We start from the raw sequence: 19,176 nt of genomic DNA, 5'->3' as shown, positions 1-19,176 counted from the left end.
AACAAGAATTGTCCATTGTGATTTCACTGTGATTTTAAGTCAGGCGTTTATGGGCTGAATGGGTGATATCATATTAGAGTCTGAGTTCAGGAGCTGATGGGAAGAAACTGATCTGAGTCTGTTAGTGATGATGATGATGATGAACAGATGCGGATGAGTGAGAAGAGCGAGCGATGGCCATCTGATCTGTGCTGTATAATGTGTGTACTAGTTTGATATGAAATGAGTGTTAGGGGTGTAAATCGGACAGTTCATCACGATACGATACGATATCGATTCTCTCAGTCAGCGATACGATATTTTCCGATACTTCAAAAAATTCCACGATACGATTCGATTCGATTCAGGGCTATATCGATCGATTAATCGATATTTAGATATTATGTTCACACAACCAGTTACATTTTTATTAACTCACAAATGCAATCAAAATATATAACATGAACGTTTAATTAAACTCTTTGAAAATTGCACACCCTCTCCCAATTGGGACATTTATAACAGAAGTGGTCATTTGCAAGTACTCCGTTCTTGTTCATTTTCATAAATCATGTTTTTTATTATTATTGTGCATCCAAGTAATGTCAATCAAACTGCAGCTGGGTTGTTTTGATTAATAATAATAATAACTTTAAAAAATACAGGTAAATTACAAAATTAAAGTTAATTGAAAGTATGCTTTAATATGTTAAAAGTTTTTTTTTTTTTTTTTAGCAGAGCAGATACATTCACATTTCATCTTTCTGAGTCAAACAAAACCAAGTAATTGCTATGATAAATAATACAACACTCGGTTTATCTTCATAACGTTAATCTCCTCAGCTGACATAGACGCCTAACAAACTTTGTTGCTGTGATAACGTACACGCAGCACAGAGAGCTTTTCCCTCACCACTAAACGAGCTGCTTTAGTACGGTTCCGTGAAAATGTTTCAGGTTTTATTTTCCTTTTACGCCCTGAAGAAGATATCACGAGTTCATTAAAATTATCCATCCTCGATCACTTTTAGTCAGCTTTGACGAAACTCCTCTTAGCCAGCGCGTCTTTTCAAAGTGACATCTGACCTGAATACTGCGCGCTGAGTTGCTAAAACGGACTTATCATGTTGTGTTCACCAACAAGGGTGCGAGTGCTTGTCTGTTTCTGCTGTAAAACATGAACTCGCGATGCCTTGACAGCGGACAATATCGACTATTGTGAAAAAAACTTGTTTAGGGTTTAGTCAGTCTTGTCAGGCGTCTTTTTCAGATGAGGAGATTAACGTTACACACCGGCAGGCGGTTGGTGAGTAAACGAAAATGTGCGCTTTGGCGGAAGGATGTTACGTGAGAATGTGGAGAGTGTCAAAATAAAGGTGTATATCGATATTTTACGTGTGGAATCGATGCATCGTATCGTTAGACGTTATATCGATGCATCGATCCATATCGATGTATCGTTACACCCCTAATGAGTGTGTGTGATCAGTGTGTGACTGCATGTGTTTGTGTTGACAGCGCTGGCTGTGGGCGAACAGGAGCCATCTGTGCCATCGACTACACCTGGAACCTGCTGAAAGCTGGGGTAACACACAAGCACACACACACACTCACGCACACACTTGAGTCTCACCGCTGAAGTGATGACATCACTGTGTTTTTTTGCAGAGAATTCCTGAAGATTTTAACGTGTTCCAGCTGATTCAGGAGATGAGGACGCAGCGGCATTCTGCAGTTCAGACCAAAGTAAATAAACAGCTCACACACAATAACTTACAGGTTCAGTGTATTAAATAAAGACTTTGAGCTCACGCCTCTGACCTCCCTCTGTATGACAGGAGCAGTACGAGCTGGTTCATCGAGCCATTGCACAACTCTTTGAGAAACAGCTGATGCTTCTGGAGAGTCCGACTAACTCTGAGCTCACAGATGGGATGGTGAGACACTCACACAAACACACACACACACACACACACACTGTTGAAGTTTTTGTGTCTCTAAAGGCGGGCATACACTGTGCGATTTCAGCAAGGGACCTACTCAAACTGAACGAGTAGATTGCATGCGACGTAAAGCTAAAGCTCAGGATTTATGTGCTCACACTATACGGTCCGAACGTTGAGCTGCGACTGCTCACACTATACGTGTGAAATATGCACGATGAACCCCCGTGCCGGGTTGGGCCAATAGACGATATCATGTATCCAGAGATATTGTCAAAACAAGCATCAGCTTCAATATTAAGATGATTTAGGTCGAGTACAATGAATTATAGGCCTATAATTAAAGTTATTAACAGTTATTATTAATCCGAACATTGCAATAATTAGTCAAAACAGCTTTATTTCAAAAACAGTTTGTTTAACAAATTAATAAGAGGCACGGTGTCACTACATCACAGGTGGCTTGGAAGACGTGGGTAATATGGTTTGTCCATTTTGCAACACAAACTGGAGGTAAGCAACTGTAATTTGTAGCTAGTTTGATAGCTACAGAAATTAAGATCTCCCTCTTTTCATTTTCTTTCTTGCTGTAGATTAAATGGTTAAACTTTTGTTTTCGTACAGGCACAGTGAGGGAAAAAACACTCACACAGTTTAGGGCAATCGGTTACAGTGCGATATAGTCACGAGGAGCGACCAAAAGAAATTGCCAGAAATTCTTCCGACCAGCCGATTGCCAGTCGGGAGAGGTTAATCGCCTCTTTTTTCCCACTGTACACTGCACGACAAAGCAGAAAATCGTCCTGACCCGAAAAAGAGTCAGTGATTGTCAGAATTCGGCTCAAAATCGGACGAAAAATCACAGTGTATGTCCGCCTTAAGCTGCATCCTCAAAGCAAGTGCCACACCCCTCTTATGCTTTCTGTACACCTAAAGACTTTGAAAAGATTTAGAAAAGACTTTATAAGATTATCAGCTCACATCTAAAGACTTGGGGTTCACAGTTTTTAGTCTCAGACTAAAGATTTTACAAACATTGAATCTTGTAGTGACACTATTTACAAGACTACAACTAGATTATTTTAGCTTTTTATTCCCACCAAATTCCTCCTATCATGCTCAGCAGTGATTTAACAAAAATGGAGGAGAAGCAGCTACAGTTAGATATCAACATGTATCACATTATGTTGCATGATCCAAAATATTTCTGAAGGTAGGCCTACAGTGGTGGTATATAAGATAAGATAAGATAAGATAAGATAAGATAAGATAAGATAGACCTTACATTCCCATAATGGGGAAATTCTCAGTGTTGCAGCAGCACAGTGGATAGTTAAAAAAAGAATAAATAATTATAATAATAATATAAACAATATACAATAAATAAACAATATATGAACAATATTAAACTGAGTCCTTGGTGTGTGTGTGGTCTACAAGGAGCAGTGCTAGTGTGAAACAGTCTGATTGCAGCAGGAAGGAAGGACCTGCGATATCTCTCCTTCACACATTTGGGGTGAAGGAGTCTATCGCTAAAGGAGCTGCTCAGTGCAGTGATGGTGTTCTGCAGGGGGTGGGAGTCACTGTCCAAATTATGTGATTATCATCATTAAATAATAATTAAAATAATAATAATATTAATAATAAATTATCATTATTATTAAATTATATAAAGGCAACCATACAGTCATGTGAAAAAAATAGGACACCATGAAAGCCTGTCTATTTTTCAACATATGGACATGTAATAACAATTTGAACAATACTGAAGGACCCAGTGATTTAACTAAACTATTTAAAAATAAGGAAGGCCTTTTTAAGACTCTCTGTGAAATGTAATTTTAAAAGAATGCAATTTTTGAGGAGGAATAAATTAGGACAAATAATAAATTTGAGGGTACATAACCCCCATATATTTCCCCCACACTGCTTATGAGTGTGGAAAAGGATATAAAAAGATATCAAAGGACTTTGACATCAGCCATTCCACCATTTTACCTCACTGAAATAATTTCAACAACATCACTAGTTATTAGGGGTCCTAATTTTTTCCTCCATTAAAATAGGGATTTTTATGCATATTTTTAGTTTGATGAATAAAAATATGTTAATTTATATTGTTTAATTACAATAAATCACTTTCTTTTCCAGGAATGAAAAAAAAATCTAATTAGACATTGTTATGTGAACATTTCTTAATAAAGAGTTGACTATTTAATGGGATGACCTAACTTTTTCACATGACTGTATATGGGGGTTATGAATCTATATCATTATATGATGAGAACAATAGTTTGAACTAAATATCTTGAAAGGGTATAATTTTAAATGCTGTGTTGAAATTATGAACAAGTGTTTCACAGTGAATATTCGAGGGTACATAATACAAGAAAAGATACATATCTACTATAGAATACAGAGAATGGACAATACTCACAGCAAGGGTAGCGAATTTATTGGTTGTTGATTGTTTTACGTCACTATGACTACGCTAAGACTTGCGATAATATCAAACATGTTTGATATGAAAGACTAGAGAAAGACGGGCATAAATCGGGTTGCCGACTGCAGATTATCACCTCACATTTAACGATCGAGACGACGGGAGCGCGCCGAGACTCCAGTAAGATTCCTAAAAAATGCCGGTCTTTAGTCTGGGACTGTGAAAATCCTTTGGTGTACGCCCGGCATTAGCCTGTTAATTTCCCTGTTAACCTCTAGCTCCACCCACCCGATCAAGCCGATTAGGACCCTATCAGGCTTTATTAGCTGCACCTGTGCCCACAGCTTCTTCCCTCTGTTGCACATGTATGTACTGTGCGGCGGACTGAGTTTTTTTCTCCTTTGTTTTTCCTGTGTGCGCGTAATTGACCATAAACCACACGGACACACATACATACAGACACATACAATACCTGCTTGGATGCGTAATACAGACTTGCATACCTTAGCTGACTAGACTGGATCTGTTCTTTCCGACAGTCCCATTGGCTTCAAGATAGCTACCAAACAATCCCCCTTACTCCTTTTTATGGTCCTTCCCTCATTGTGTCAGTATGAGCCCAGCTCCCCGCACGTTATGATGATTTCATCCTGCAATATCATCAGTGGTCACAACCTACAGCAGAAGCACAACAACAACCACTTCATCCTGCAGATATTTCTGGCACTGGTCCTCATTATCAACCCTGGAAAGAAGATGAGTCTGAGGAAGAGCCAGCGTTGGAACTGTCCACGGAAGGAGACATTCAGGAGGACAATCCACACCCTTACTCACCTGTCCTATCTGCGAGAGTGCAAACCACTGATGTTAAGCCCCTACATACCTCTCCAATAGCTCCCATTCCTGATACTCAGACTGCACTCCTGTCTTGCTTACCATCCCCTTTCCCTGATAATCTTAACCTTCAACCAGCAGTATCACCACAAGCCCGTCAGACTACAGAGGAACTTAGGCCCCCGTCCTCTTCCATCTCCTGTCAGCCGTGCCACTCTCAACCATCCTATGCCACAGTCCTTGCAGCTCACGCATCTCAAGTACTAGCCTCGTATAACCCCATGCACCCAGCCTATACACTGCCACATCAACCTATGCCTGGTGTTTTGTCCTATTCTGTCCAGCCGGCATACCAGCCTTTCAATGTGCAGTCCCACCACCTGACATCAGCTGCCCCTCTAAGCCAGCTAGTGCCTCCTATTGGCCCCCTACAGTTAAACTATAGGAGGGTATAAGGTCCTTCTTACCCTGATCTCACAAGGGAGGATGAAAGCCAGTACATGATGCTAAATATGGCCCAATCCAACTTGTTAGATCCAAGAGAACCAGAGCAATATAATCACATCCTGTTGGATCATCTAAAGGTAGACCAGGTGAGGAGACTTGCATTGGTTTATGTTTATGCCCCAGATCCTTACACTCAAGCTATAAGAGCCCTAGATGACGTTATGGTCAACCTAGACAGCTTGCTTTGAAGGACCTCTCAAACAGCTTAATAAAGTAAGACCCCTGCTCCTTCTAGGGGCTGATCATACACACCTTATCATCCCTACACAACCTGTGAAATTAGGCTCTCCTGGAGCCCCTGTAGCAATCAAGACCCGGCACGGCTGGATACTACAGGTTCCTGCAAGAGATCTCTCTAGCTTTCCCTCTACTTGTTCTCACTATATCTCCTTTAAATGCCTACCTGAAGATGTCCACCATAATGTACAGAAACTCTGGCAGCTGGATGCATTACCTCGGAGAAGCATGGAAGCTGTGGTTCGTTCCAAACAGGATCAAGAGGCAATGCACCAGCTTGAGACACAAACCATCAGAACACCTGTTGATGGCGTCCTACGATTTGCGGCACCTCTCCTCCGTGTAGACCCCTGGCCCCCTAGAAGGCAGTTATGTCCTGTCTCCGCTGCTGTGAAAGGGTGACTACTTCATAACACACAACAGGCAGAGACCTATACCAGAAAGATCCAGAAATTAGTTAATGCTGGGTGTGTCAAGAAATTCTCATCATCTGATATAGAAGATGCCCCTGAGTCCTGGTTCATACCCCAACACATTTTGCATCACAATGGTAAAGATTGCACTGTTTGATTGTTCCTTCTCCTGCCGAAATCAGTGCCTGAATTCACAGTTATATCCAGGACCAATCCTCGGGTCTTCCCTCCTTGGAGTTCTGCTCCGTTTTAGGCAGCACAAGACTGCAATCAGTGGAGACATTAAATGAATGTTTCTCCATGTGCACCTGTTACCCCAGGATAAACCTCTCCTGCGGTTCCTCTGGTGTGACCTGGACTGTGCTCCTCCAACTGTGTATGAATGGCAAGTTATCCCCTTTGGCACAATCTCAAGCCCTTGCTTGTGCCATTTACATCCTCCAGAGGATCATCAAAGAAGCTCAGGCAGATGAGTGCATTCACCATTCCATGCACAATATCTTCTACATGGATAACTGGAAGTCAGAGATCTCCTTTACAGCCTGCGCACTACCCTCTCCTCTGGTGGCTTCGAAATCAGACAATGGGGCAGTAATGATCCTCAGGTCATCTGTGACCTACATCTTGAAGCCAGGTCAGAACAAACTGAGTTCTGATTATCACACAATCCTTTCCTTTAACCCCTTAGAGTCTACGCTAGGCCTCCTCTGGAACTGCAATACAGATACCCTCAGATACAGGCACATAGCCATTGAACCTACCACTCCAACTATGCACCATATTTACAGAGTTCTTGCTAGCCAATACGTCCAGCACTTATGGGGAAAGGCATGAGAATGGGATGACCCAAATCTCCTTCGTGATCTCTTAGAAGCCTGGCTTTCATGAGAAAATTAACTCCCTAACCTCTCCACCATCACTTTGCCTCACTGCCTCACACCTCAGTCAGTAGACACCTCCTTAGCCACTCAAGACCTTCACATCTTCTGTGATGCATCAGAGAAGTCCTTTGGTGGGGTTGCCTACATGCGCGCAGAAGATGATCAGCAGCAAGGGAATGTGTCCTTCCTCATGGCGAGGTCCTGCGTTTCTCCCAAAAAACAACAATTCCTTCCCATAGGCTATGTGTCATTTGACATTGCTGATCCTGACCCTGTGATCCCTAACTTGCTGCTGATGGGGTGGCATGATGCTTCCCTTCCTCTGGTAACACATCCAGACTGAGCTGCACAGTCGCCGTCAATGGCGTCACAGTCAGATCCTTTCTGATCATTTTTGGGCCTATTTCCTCAGAAATGACCTTCCCTCTCTTCAGTCCAGACAGAAGTGGCACACAGACCATCCTAACCTGCAACCTAACACTGTTGTTCTGATTCTAGATCCTCAACTTCCCAGATCCCAATGGTCAGTGGGTAAAGTTATCTCCCTTCATCCCAGCAAGGATGGCCATTGTAGGGTTGCTGATGTCCAAGTCAAGGACAGGACATCTACAAGGCCCGTTGCCCGCCTCATCTGATCCCCCCTGATTTGTCAAATTTGCCATACAGATTTGGGGGTGGCTGTTGAGAAGTTGTTGTGTCCCTAAGCTGCACCCTCAAAGCAAGTGCCACACCCCTCTTAGCCTGTTAATTTCCCTGTTAACCTCTAGCTCCACCCACTCGATCAAGCCGATTAGGACCCTATCAGGCTTTATTTTAGTTTTTTCTCCTTTCTTTGTTTTTCCTGCGTGTGCGTAAATGACCATAAACCACACACACACATACATTCAGATGCATACAATACCGGCTTGGATGTGTATTAAAGACTTCCATACCTGAGTTGACTAGACTGGACCTGTTCTTACTAACAGTTCCATTGGCTTCAAGCTAGCTACCTAAGCAATCCCCACTTACTCCTTTTCACACATACATTCACACTCTCTCTCCGACCACAGGAAGAGGGCAGCCCAGAAAAACTCGGTCAGAATTCAGACGAGGAACGATGGGATTCGCCACCTCCCAAACCACCCCGTATCCGCAGGTAAGAATCGACCCATGAACTTCAGACCATCTGAAACTGAAGATACTTGTTTCAAACAATGTGTGTTTTTGATTAATTTGAATTATTTTGAGAACATGTTTGATGTAACCCATGTGATCAGAGATAAAGCTCATGTTTTCCTCTCAGTAATCCGGAGGGTGACGTGAAGGAGGAGATTCTGCAGCCTCCGGAGCCGCACCCGGTGCCGCCCATCCTCACGCCGTCTCCGCCCTCCGCCTTCCCCACGGTCACACATGCGCGGCAGGACAATGACCGCTACCATCCCAAACCCATCCTGCACGTACTGGAGCAGAAGCCCGACCTCAACGAGAACTACAGCAGCAGGCCAGCATCCCCCCCCGAGGACCGGCGTCCCGAGCGCAAGCTGAGCATCGAGATCAAGAAGGTCCCGCTGCAGGAGGGCCCGATCAGCTTTGAGGGGAACAGTGTTCTTCAGCGGTCGCACGCCTTCAAGCGCTCCGACACCAGCAGCAGCTCCCAGTGTGAGGAGAGCGACCCGCCACGGCCCAATCACCTGCCTCTGAGGGGCGAGAGGAGTCCGGCCCGGTCTAGTCCCGATCACCTGCCTCTGAGGGGCGAGAGGGATCCAGCCCGGTCCAGTCCCAATCACCTGCCTCTGAGGAGCGAGAGGAGTCCGGCCCATTCCAGTCCCGCCAGAGCCGAGCGATCGCCCAGTCCTGCTGTTCCCGCCAGAGCTGCGCTGAGCTTCACCAACCCACTGCACTCCGACTCCCTTGACGACACTCTCTCTGGGATCTCAGCGTTACCAGTGGTGCAGCAGAGCGATCGAGTCCCACGCAGGGTCACAACGATGTCCATCGCTGGCCAGAGTCTCCTCACACACACCGCCTCAGGTATGATCCCTCGTCTACTCACACACACCGCCTCAGGTATGATCCCTCGTCTACTCACACACACCGCCTCAGGTATGATCCCTCGTCTACTCACACACACCGCCTCAGGTATGATCCCTCGTCTCCCCACACACACCGCCTCAGGTATGATCCCTCGTCTCCACACACACACCGCCTCAGGTATGATCCCTCGTCTCCTCACACACACCGCCTCAGGTATGATCCCTCGTCTCCACACACACACCGCCTCAGGTATGATCCCTCGTCTCCACACACACACCGCCTCAGGTATGATCCCTCGTCTCCTCACACACACACCGCCTCAGGTATGATCCCTCGTCTCCACACACACACCGCCTCAGGTATGATCCCTCATCTCCTCACACACACAACGCCTCAGGTATGATCCCTCGTTTCCTCACACACACACCGCCTCAGGTATGATCCCTTGTCTCCACACACACACCGCCTCAGGTATGATCCCTCGTCTCCTCACACACACACCGCCTCAGGTATGATCCCTCGTCTCCACACACACACCGCCTCAGGTATGATCCCTCGTCTCCTCACACACACAACGCCTCAGGTATGATCCCTCGTCTCCTCACACACACACCGCCTCAGGTATGATCCCTTGTCTCCTCACACACACAACGCCTCAGGTATGATCCCTCGTCTCCACACACACACCGCCTCAGGTATGATCCCTTGTCTCCTCACACACACCGCGTCAGGTATGATCCCTCGTCTCCTCACACACACCTCGTCAGGTATGATCCCTCGTCTCCACACACACACCGCCTCAGGTATGATCCCTCGTCTCCTCACACACACCGCGTCAGGTATGATCCTTCGTCTCCACACACACACCGCGTCAGGTATGATCCCTCGTCTCCACACACACACCGCCTCAGGTATGATCCCTCGTCTCCTCACACACACAACACCTCAGGTATGATCCCTCGTCTCCACACACACACCGCCACAGGTATGATCCCTCGTCTCCACACACAGACCGCGTCAGGTATGATCCCTCGTCTCCACACACACACCGCCTCAGGTATGATCCCTCGTCTCCACACACACACCGCCTCAGGTATGATCCCTCGTCTCCTCACACACACAACACCTCAGATATGATCCCTCGTCTCCACACACACACCGCCTCAGGTATGATCCCTTGTCTCCTCACACACACTGCGTCAGGTATGATCCCTCGTCTCCTCACACACACCTCGTCAGGTATGATCCCTCGTCTCCTCACACACACCGCCTCAGGTATGATCCCTCGTCTCCACACACACACCGCCTCAGGTATGATCCCTCGTCTCCTCACACTAGACATGTGCGGGTATTCGGTAATGCGATAAATCGCGGTAATGAATAAGCACGATATTTTTATCGCGGGCACTTCAAAATACCGTGGAAAAATAATAGAGCAGAATTTATATTTATAGAACGCGCATTATCTTATTTTCCATCAACCGCTTAAACAAACACTGCGTATATGCTGCGCGAAACACGTGCGCACTCTGATGTAAACGATCCCCATATGTAGAAGCACTGTGTGCGCACTCTACAGTCCCTGACAAAAGTCTTGTCGCTTATCTATTTTGTAGAAACACCTGCTATTAACCTGACTTTTAATTAATCAATTGGTGTTAGAAATAGCTCATATGAAAAGCTAAAACCCTCCCAAATGATATTTAATGCACTGAAATAAATTAGTTTCACTGAAAAAAGATTTATCATTTAATCAAGACAGAAAGGTCAAATTTTGGCAAGACAAAAGTTTTGTCGCCTATACAGAAATTGAACAAATTTACTGCAAATACAAAAATGTCAGCAAATTAAGTAGTGGTGCTGTGAGATCCAAATTTAATATCTTGTATGACTTCCATGAGCTTGAAGGACTGCATCCATGCGGTTTTTATACAATTTATTGATGAAGTCATTCAGGTATAGCAAAGAAAGCAGTCTTGCATGCCTCCCAGAGTTCATCAATATTCTTTGGTTTAGTCTTCCATGCTTCCTCTTTCATCCTACCCCACATATGCTCAATGATGTTCATGTCTGGTGACTGGGCTGGCCAATCCTGGAGCATCTTGATCTTCTTCGCCTTGAGGAACTTTGATGTGGAGATGGAAGTATGCGATGGAGCACAATCCTGCTGCAGAATTTGGCCTCTTTTATGGTTGGGAATATAAGAGATAGCTAAGATTTCTTGGTATTTTAGACTATTGATGTTGCCTTCCACCCTTCAGATCTCTCGCACACCCCCATACTGGATGTAACCCCAGACTATGATTTTTCCGCCACCAAACTTCACTGTTTTCTGGGTGAATCTCGGATCCATGCGGGCTCCAGTAGATCTCCTGTAATTTTTGCGGCGACTGTGGTGTAATTTAACAGAAGATTCATCTGAAAAATCCACCTTCTGCCACTTTTCCAGCGTCCATCCTTTTAGCAGGCTGTGGGCCTTGGAAAATGCCACACGGTTTTTCAATTGTCTTTTGTTTAGTGCTGGCTTCTGGGCACTGATTTGACCATGGAGGCCATTTCGAGACAGAATCCGACAAACTGTTCTGGTTGACACAGGGACTTCAGGTGACCAGGTCTTGTGGAGCTCTGCTGCAGTGGAAAATGGGCTGGCCTTGGATTTTCGAGCCAACAAACGGTCCTCTCGAGCAGTTGTCTTGCGGGGTCTGCCTGACCTGGGCTTGTCAAAAACGTCTCCAGTGTCTTCAAATGTTTTTTTTATCCTCTGTACTTGACGCTGAGACGCATGCGTCGCGTCTGAACGCGTTGTTTGTGTTTGGAGCTCTATTGATTTGATTTATAATCCGTGATTTTTTTTTTTCTCTTTAAACTCACTTACAAGAACATTTTCTACTTTTCCTCACTGAGAAGCACTGCTGCTCAAACCTCATAGTTACAACGCGGACTGTTGAGCAGACGCGTCTCAAGCCGATTTGTGACCCAACACCAGTTTTCACCTGTGGGTCACGGCTGAGCGCGTCTTCTTTACACTCACTTACAAACGAACATTTTCTCGCCTATCGTGCGTCTACATTACACCCGTACCACTAAAAAGACGGATTATATCCAAGACTTCAGTCATAAATTAGTATTAATATTGATAGCATCACTGGTCGCGTCATTGCTAACTTACTGTCCATCTGTTAACCTGTTAAGCTGCAACCCCACTTTTGAAAAATTCCAAGAAATGACATACCCAAACTGAAACAGATACAGTTCATGAACCCTCTGTACTAAAAGAACAAGTATGATCTCATTTGAAAGCTGACACCTGGCAGTTTATTGTAATGTAGAATTAATTATTGTCATAATGACAAAAATTGTTATAAATAGCTTCAAAGTTTTGTAAAGTTATTAGAAATTATTTTTTATGAAACATCCTCATGAAAATAAAATTGAAGTTGGCCCTGGAGCAATCTAGAAATGCACTACAGCTAATGCCACATGTCTGAACATTTTAAAATCTTAAGATAATAAGTCCAAAACTCTGTATTTAGTTAAATGTTTTTCAAGACCATGTCATGTGACTTTATTTTGATTTGATGCTAAAATGCTACTGATATTTATTGTCATCTTCTTACCATCTGTGCAGTATATTGTCTTTATTGTTTTGTGGTGCAAACGAGCCCCATTCAGTCTCAGTCTCCCCCTGCACACATTCACACCTCTCCAGCCTGGTTATGGCTCTAAATATGCATTTCTTTTGTCTGCATTATAGTTACCAACGACTGGCTATTCACAGGCTATTCATATGGTTTCAGTCAATAATTTCTTTTCTCAAAGTTCACCCTTACATTCTAAACTGTATCTAATGCATTTCTTGAATAAAGAAACATTTCAGTAAGCATTCAAAAAATAATAAAAATATAACTTCTAGGTGGCAGGTGCACCTAGGGCTAGCTAGCATGTTAGCTTAGCACACCATCAATACACGACAATTTATGAGATTAAAACCATGTTTGTGCTTATAAACTTACTTTATAAAGCAAATCGAGTATTTTAAATAATTTTCTGTGATCTAATTTGGCTTCAGATTAAAAAATCAGACAGAAAATATACTATTGTATACTGTTCTGCACAATGATAGTCTATATAGATTAGCATTACATTATAAATATAATCTATTATTATGGAAATACCTGGCATGGATTGAAAAACACAGGTAACTCAAATATCATAGCAAACATGTTTATTGTCTTCAAAACGACTGTATCTCCATGTTGCAGCCATAGTTACAGCGCGATCTCTTGTTAGCTGTGTGTGTGTTCGAGGCTTCCTGGATTGTCACATGATTATGGCACTTCTTCATGTTCTAATACTGTGCACAGGGCGGCGAGGGCGCCCTCAGGCTATTGGTATGAATTGAAAACACATTAACAGAGAATACAAACGCTCATAATTATTACATCGACGCATTTGGGTATAAATTCAATAAATATTATTCCTGTCTATAGAAATCTGATGTAAACCTATGAGAATATATCAATATTTCTCCAAATCTGCACATTTTTTAGCTAAAAGCCCGGAAGGACGTTGTTTTGTGTATCGCTGTCATGACGACGGCACGGGAGTTTTTTTATGAATGAAAGCGGCTGACGCGCATAATTCATATCAAAGGTATCGACTCATTTTTTCATTTCATAACTCCTGACACAAATTAAGAAATAACTGTCGCTATAAGTTTCTCAGAATACAATAGTGGTCAAATTCTGAAACTTGAGTCTTATATCTTTTTAATGATGTATAGTTTGTCAAGGTATAACATTAAATCTGATAGTAACTTTGAACTATTTATAAAAAAAACCGCTTCAGTGCGCCCGCGCTCTGGCAACGGTTAACAGGTTAAAATGGCGAATATATCAGATGTAACTAGTCTACCTTTTGGTGCAGGTGAGGACACATTTGAGCTGCACGCGGTGCAGTCTGAGCTGGAAGCTGTTGAGAAACAGATCCGCGACCTTTTAGAGAGACAAGCCGAGCTGATAGACCGGCGTTTAGCTCTTGAATCAGCACGTGCAGATGCGTCGATTAGAGACCAGCGTTTAGCTCTTGAAACATCACGCGCTAATGCACTCAAATCAGTGACTAACATTAGTAATCCGCTGACCCCGACCTCGTCTACTCCGTGCATTTCTCAGCATCGGTCCCGAGCGCCCAGTTCAAGATCAGCCATGGTTTCATTCACTCCGGCTCCGACACACCACCACGAAGCCTGGGTGGTTCCGCAGCTGAAGACGCGAGCCAGGACCAGAGCAAGAATCTCTCCGCCCCTCCCGGTTTTCGAGATCTCCACCCAGAACCGCTTCTCCCCTCTTCGCGAGACGGAACGCGATGCTGTCATCATCGGCGATTCCATCGTCCGGTACGTCCACGCTACCTCAGGTAAAGGTAAGGTGCGTAGTCACTGCTTTCCTGGTGCTCGTGTTTTCGATATCGCTGCGCGGGTACCCGAGATCTTGAACGGTGACGAGCGTGTCAGAGCCGTCGTGTTGCACGCGGGAGTGAACGACATCAGGCTGCGGCAGACGGAGGTTCTGAAGAAAGACTTCAGGAGCCTGATTGATACGGTACGCAGCACATCGCCTGAAATAACGATCATTGTGTCAGGACCGCTTCCCACGTACCGACAAGGGCATGAAAAGTTCAGTAGATTATTTGCGCTAAATGAATGGTTAATGTCATGGTGCAATGAGCAGAAACTGCTCTTTGTAAATAATTGGAATCTGTTTTGGTAGCGTCCTAGGCTTTTCCTTGCTGATGGCTTACACCCAAGTAGAATCGGAGCAGATCTTCTGTCTGATAACATCTCCAAGATGTTAAATACCGTTTGACTAGTAACCAAAAGTCCAAATTACAGTCTCTGCTGCACCAACTTAATTGATATAAATACTAGTGTAGAACATTGCTTAGAAACTGTGTCTATTCCTTGTTTAGTGAGATCAAATAATAAATCTACTGCAGGATCTAGAAAAAATCTAATTGTTATTAAAACAGAAAATCTCGCTATTAGTGAACAAAAACAATTTCTAAAGCTAGGTCTTCTAAACATTAGATCACTCACATCTAAGGCAGTTATTGTAAATGAAATAGTCTCAGATAATAGCATCGATGTACTTTGCCTTACTGAAACCTGGCTTAAACCAAATGATTATTTCGGTCTAAATGAGTCTACTCCATCAGGATACTCTTATAAGCACGAGCCCCGTCTGATTGGTCGTGGCGGCGGTGTTGCAACAATCTTTAGAGTAGGGCTGGGGTAAACGATTATTAATTAAACGATTAGTCGGGCGATTATTTTATCGATTAGTCGACTAATCTAATGACTAATTGGAATTAATTATCCTGTCTGTTATTCGCATATCTCTGTCGAACCGTTACTCCGATGAATTTCAAACTCTACAGCTGTCTGGGCACGAGTAAGTGCAGTGTCAAGTTTGACGTTGTTTGGATGAGAAATTCAAAAGATATTGTTAAATATTATCGGTAAAAGCAGCACTTAGAAGGTTGTGGTTTAAAGGAGTCATGACCTAGTATTACCTTGGATACCTACTGCTGTATTATAGTCTTTCAGGCCCTTCTAAAAAAGAAAAGTGGAAAAAAAATAAACACAGAGCTCCTCAGACCCATATTTCTGAAGGCATTATTGTCTCGCGAGATCTGATGCGATATTTTGGCTGTCGTGGACAGTCATTTTAATAATGCAAATGAGGGGCGCGTTGATTGGTGGCAGGAAGGAGGGGGTTGACACCGCAGGTAACGCTTTAGCATATCATTACAAAATGACATCATGGCGCAAATTATGAATGAACCCGACCCGAAGTATGAGGCGCCGTTTAGGGCTTAAATCAAACTTCATTCACGCACACATATATGAAACACGCTTGCATACATACTAAGTAGTCACACATACATGTATATGAACTCTCCACGCACATACTCATATGAGACGCGAGCACACACACACAAACGATTGTTAGGCAATCAATATACAATAGCCGAATTCATGATGATCTCAGTCATTTGTTGTTTGCAAAGTAACGTTAGCAGCCATTCCCCATGTTTACCTCGAAGCTAATACTCCCGCTAGCATACAATAGCCGCATTAGCAGTTAGCTGCTGTTTGTTACACAGAGTAGAGCAATAAAAACACATTCTTACTGTTTCAATTGCAGGCAAGTGTCTGATTGTTGAAAATGGCCCCTTTTTCCCGAGCTTCGATGCCAACTTCGCCTGATATTGCCTCAAATTTGTGAAGGATTCCGGCGTAAAATGTTTAGTTAGCACAGACACATAACGTTAAGCCAGTGGGAAGGGTTGTAGGAACCGCGTCATTAAAAATGAATTTAATCCACTGGTCCCTGACAGCTTGGTCCGTTCTTGGGAGAGAAAACACATTTACATGTTGATTCTGGCAGTCAACAACAGAGCAACTCAGTGTGCACTACGTTTCTGCTTCTTTCTCGACTGAATATGAGGGGAGGAGGGGCGCCAGGGCGCACTTCCTGTGGCAGGTCTGCGGTGTCCATATATGGTATATCCTGCCCCGTCATGACGTCAAGTCGGGGCTGAAATCAAAATCTCGTATTTGAGTGCGCGTGCACGCGCGCTGGTTTATGAACCCTGGGGTAAACGAACGCTTCACTTTTAAATATCGGCTTCCCGGCCAGTGTATAATCGTTAGGCAATCATAACATACATTGATTCTCGTGGAAAAGTGAAAATTGCAGGTCATGACTCCTTTAAAAATAAACATTCTTATTATCTAATCTTATAGGCACGTACTGGACTAAACATAGGCTACATTCAATCAGCCATCGCTAAGAAATACCTTCGGAACTTTTTGACGGCTTTGGTCCTGCTCAGTTTTCGTTGACTGAGTACAAGAATTGAAAGTTTTTTAAAAGATCCCCTGGGGTTAACGTGTCAGCATTCGACAGAAGTTTGACGCTGTCGTGTGAGAACAAGCAACAGTGAGCATTTCTCTTCCTCCCGCGTGCCTCATCTTCTTAATCTCCTCACGTACAGTCAAATGATTAGATTTCGATGGCTCATGTTCCTACGGCAGAATCCACCACAGGTTCATCAATGCCGTCAAATATATTATTTTTTTTGTTTGTTTGTTGATAAAAAAGTACAAAGTAGATAAGGAAAACTAGGATGCCGGGTGTATTCAAAGCGCCACCGTTACTGTTTACAATGCGTGGAATGGTGCGCTGTGAATGGTTGAGCGGATTTATTGCATTCTGCAGAGGAGACTGGCGTTTGTCACGGTTTGGAAAGAAAGGGAGAAAACATGACAGAACAACACGGGGGGCGGTGTGTGTGTGGCGAGCTGTACCTCCGGGAATGGTGCAAAAAAAATAAAAAAAATAAAAAAAGAAGCGTCGACGCAAAAAATATGACGTCGACGTCATCGACGCACTGCTACAGCACTACTATAGAGATATTCTTAATGTTACCCAGAAAACAGGTGACAAATTTAATTCGTTTGAAGTACTTGTATTAAATGTTACGCTCTCAGATGTAAGAAAAAAATCCCTATTATCTCTAGCTTTGGCTACCGTATATAGACCGCCAGGGCCTTACGCTGATTTCCTAAAAGAGTTTGCAGATTTTCTCTCAAATCTATTGGTCAACGTCGATAAAGCATTAATTGTTGGAGATTTTAACATACACGTAGATAATTCAAATGATGCGTTAGGGGCTGCGTTTACAGATTTATTAAACTCCTTTGGGGTCAAGCAAAACGTCACTAGTCCCACTCATCGTCTAAATCATACACTCGATTTAATTATATCATATGGAACCGATCCAACCGATATAGATATCATTCCACAAAGTGATGATGTAACTGACCATTACATGGTAACTTGCATATTATGTACTGCTGTAATATGTCATGCGGCGCCGCGTTATCAACCAGGCAGAACAATCCTTCCATCCACCATAGATAATTTCTCAAATTGCTTATCTGATCTGTCTCAGCTGCTGCCTGAACCCAAACTAACAGATGAACTAGAAGAACTAACTAGCACTATGAGCACCATTCTCTCTGGAACACTGGATATTGTTGCACCCATTAAATTAAAAAAGGTCAGAGAGAAAATTAAAGCACCATGGTACAACAATACTACGCATGTTCTAAAGAGAGAAACCCGTAATTTCGAGTGTAAATGGAAACAAACTAATTTAGAGGTCTTTAGAATCGCATGGAAAGACAGTATGTCACGTTATAAAAAGGCCCTAAAAGAGGCCAGGGCTGAGCACCTCCGCAAACTAATAGAAAACAACCAAAACAATCCTAGGTTTTTATTTAACACCGTGGCTAGACTAACAAATAAACAGACGTCACCTGAGCAAAATATCCCGTTACAGTTTAGTAGTAATGATTTCATGAACTTCTTCACTGAGAAAATAGAAAACATCAGAACCACAATTGTAAACGTTCAATCTTCAATCGCGCCTTATAATTCAGCCTCAATTATCACCCCGCAAGAACAATTACAGTGCTTTACAACTATAGAACAAAAAGAGTTAAATAAACGTATCACTTCATCTAAAACAACAACATGTTTATTAGATCTTATACCAACTAAACTACTGAAAGAAGTGTTACCTATAGTGGAAGAGCCTCTCCTCAATATTATTAACTCATCTTTATCTTTAAGTCATGTTGGCAGTTATAAAACCACTCATTAAGAAACCACAATTAGATCATAATAACCTAGCAAATTATAGACCCATTTCAAATCTTCCATTTATGTCTAAAATATTAGAAAAAGTGGTGTCCGCTCAACTGGGCTCTTTCTTGCAAGAAAATGACATCTATGAAAAGTTTCAGTCTGGATTCAGGCTGCATCATAGCACTGAAACTGCGCTCGTTAAAA

General features: G+C 43.3%; 1 protein-coding gene across 2 annotated transcripts in view; it reads left to right on the top strand.

The window, feature by feature from the left end:
• The window catches only part of ptpn12 (protein tyrosine phosphatase non-receptor type 12), a 60,253-nt gene that overhangs the window by 20,858 nt on the left and 20,219 nt on the right, over positions 1 to 19,176 (top strand). For both annotated transcript variants that reach the window (XM_081364049.1, XM_081364048.1), the window contains exons 9-13: positions 1,498 to 1,564; positions 1,648 to 1,725; positions 1,818 to 1,916; positions 8,290 to 8,375; positions 8,523 to 9,250. In XM_081364049.1, the coding sequence (XP_081220175.1) occupies positions 1,498 to 1,564; positions 1,648 to 1,725; positions 1,818 to 1,916; positions 8,290 to 8,375; positions 8,523 to 9,250 (1,058 nt within the window). The remainder of the gene's footprint in view (positions 1 to 1,497; positions 1,565 to 1,647; positions 1,726 to 1,817; positions 1,917 to 8,289; positions 8,376 to 8,522; positions 9,251 to 19,176) is intronic.

This window comes from Scardinius erythrophthalmus (assembly GCF_964197995.2).
Source record: "Scardinius erythrophthalmus genome assembly, chromosome: 4".
NCBI lineage: Eukaryota > Metazoa > Chordata > Actinopteri > Cypriniformes > Leuciscidae > Scardinius > Scardinius erythrophthalmus.
This window is presented reverse-complemented; position numbering and strand designations above follow the sequence as displayed.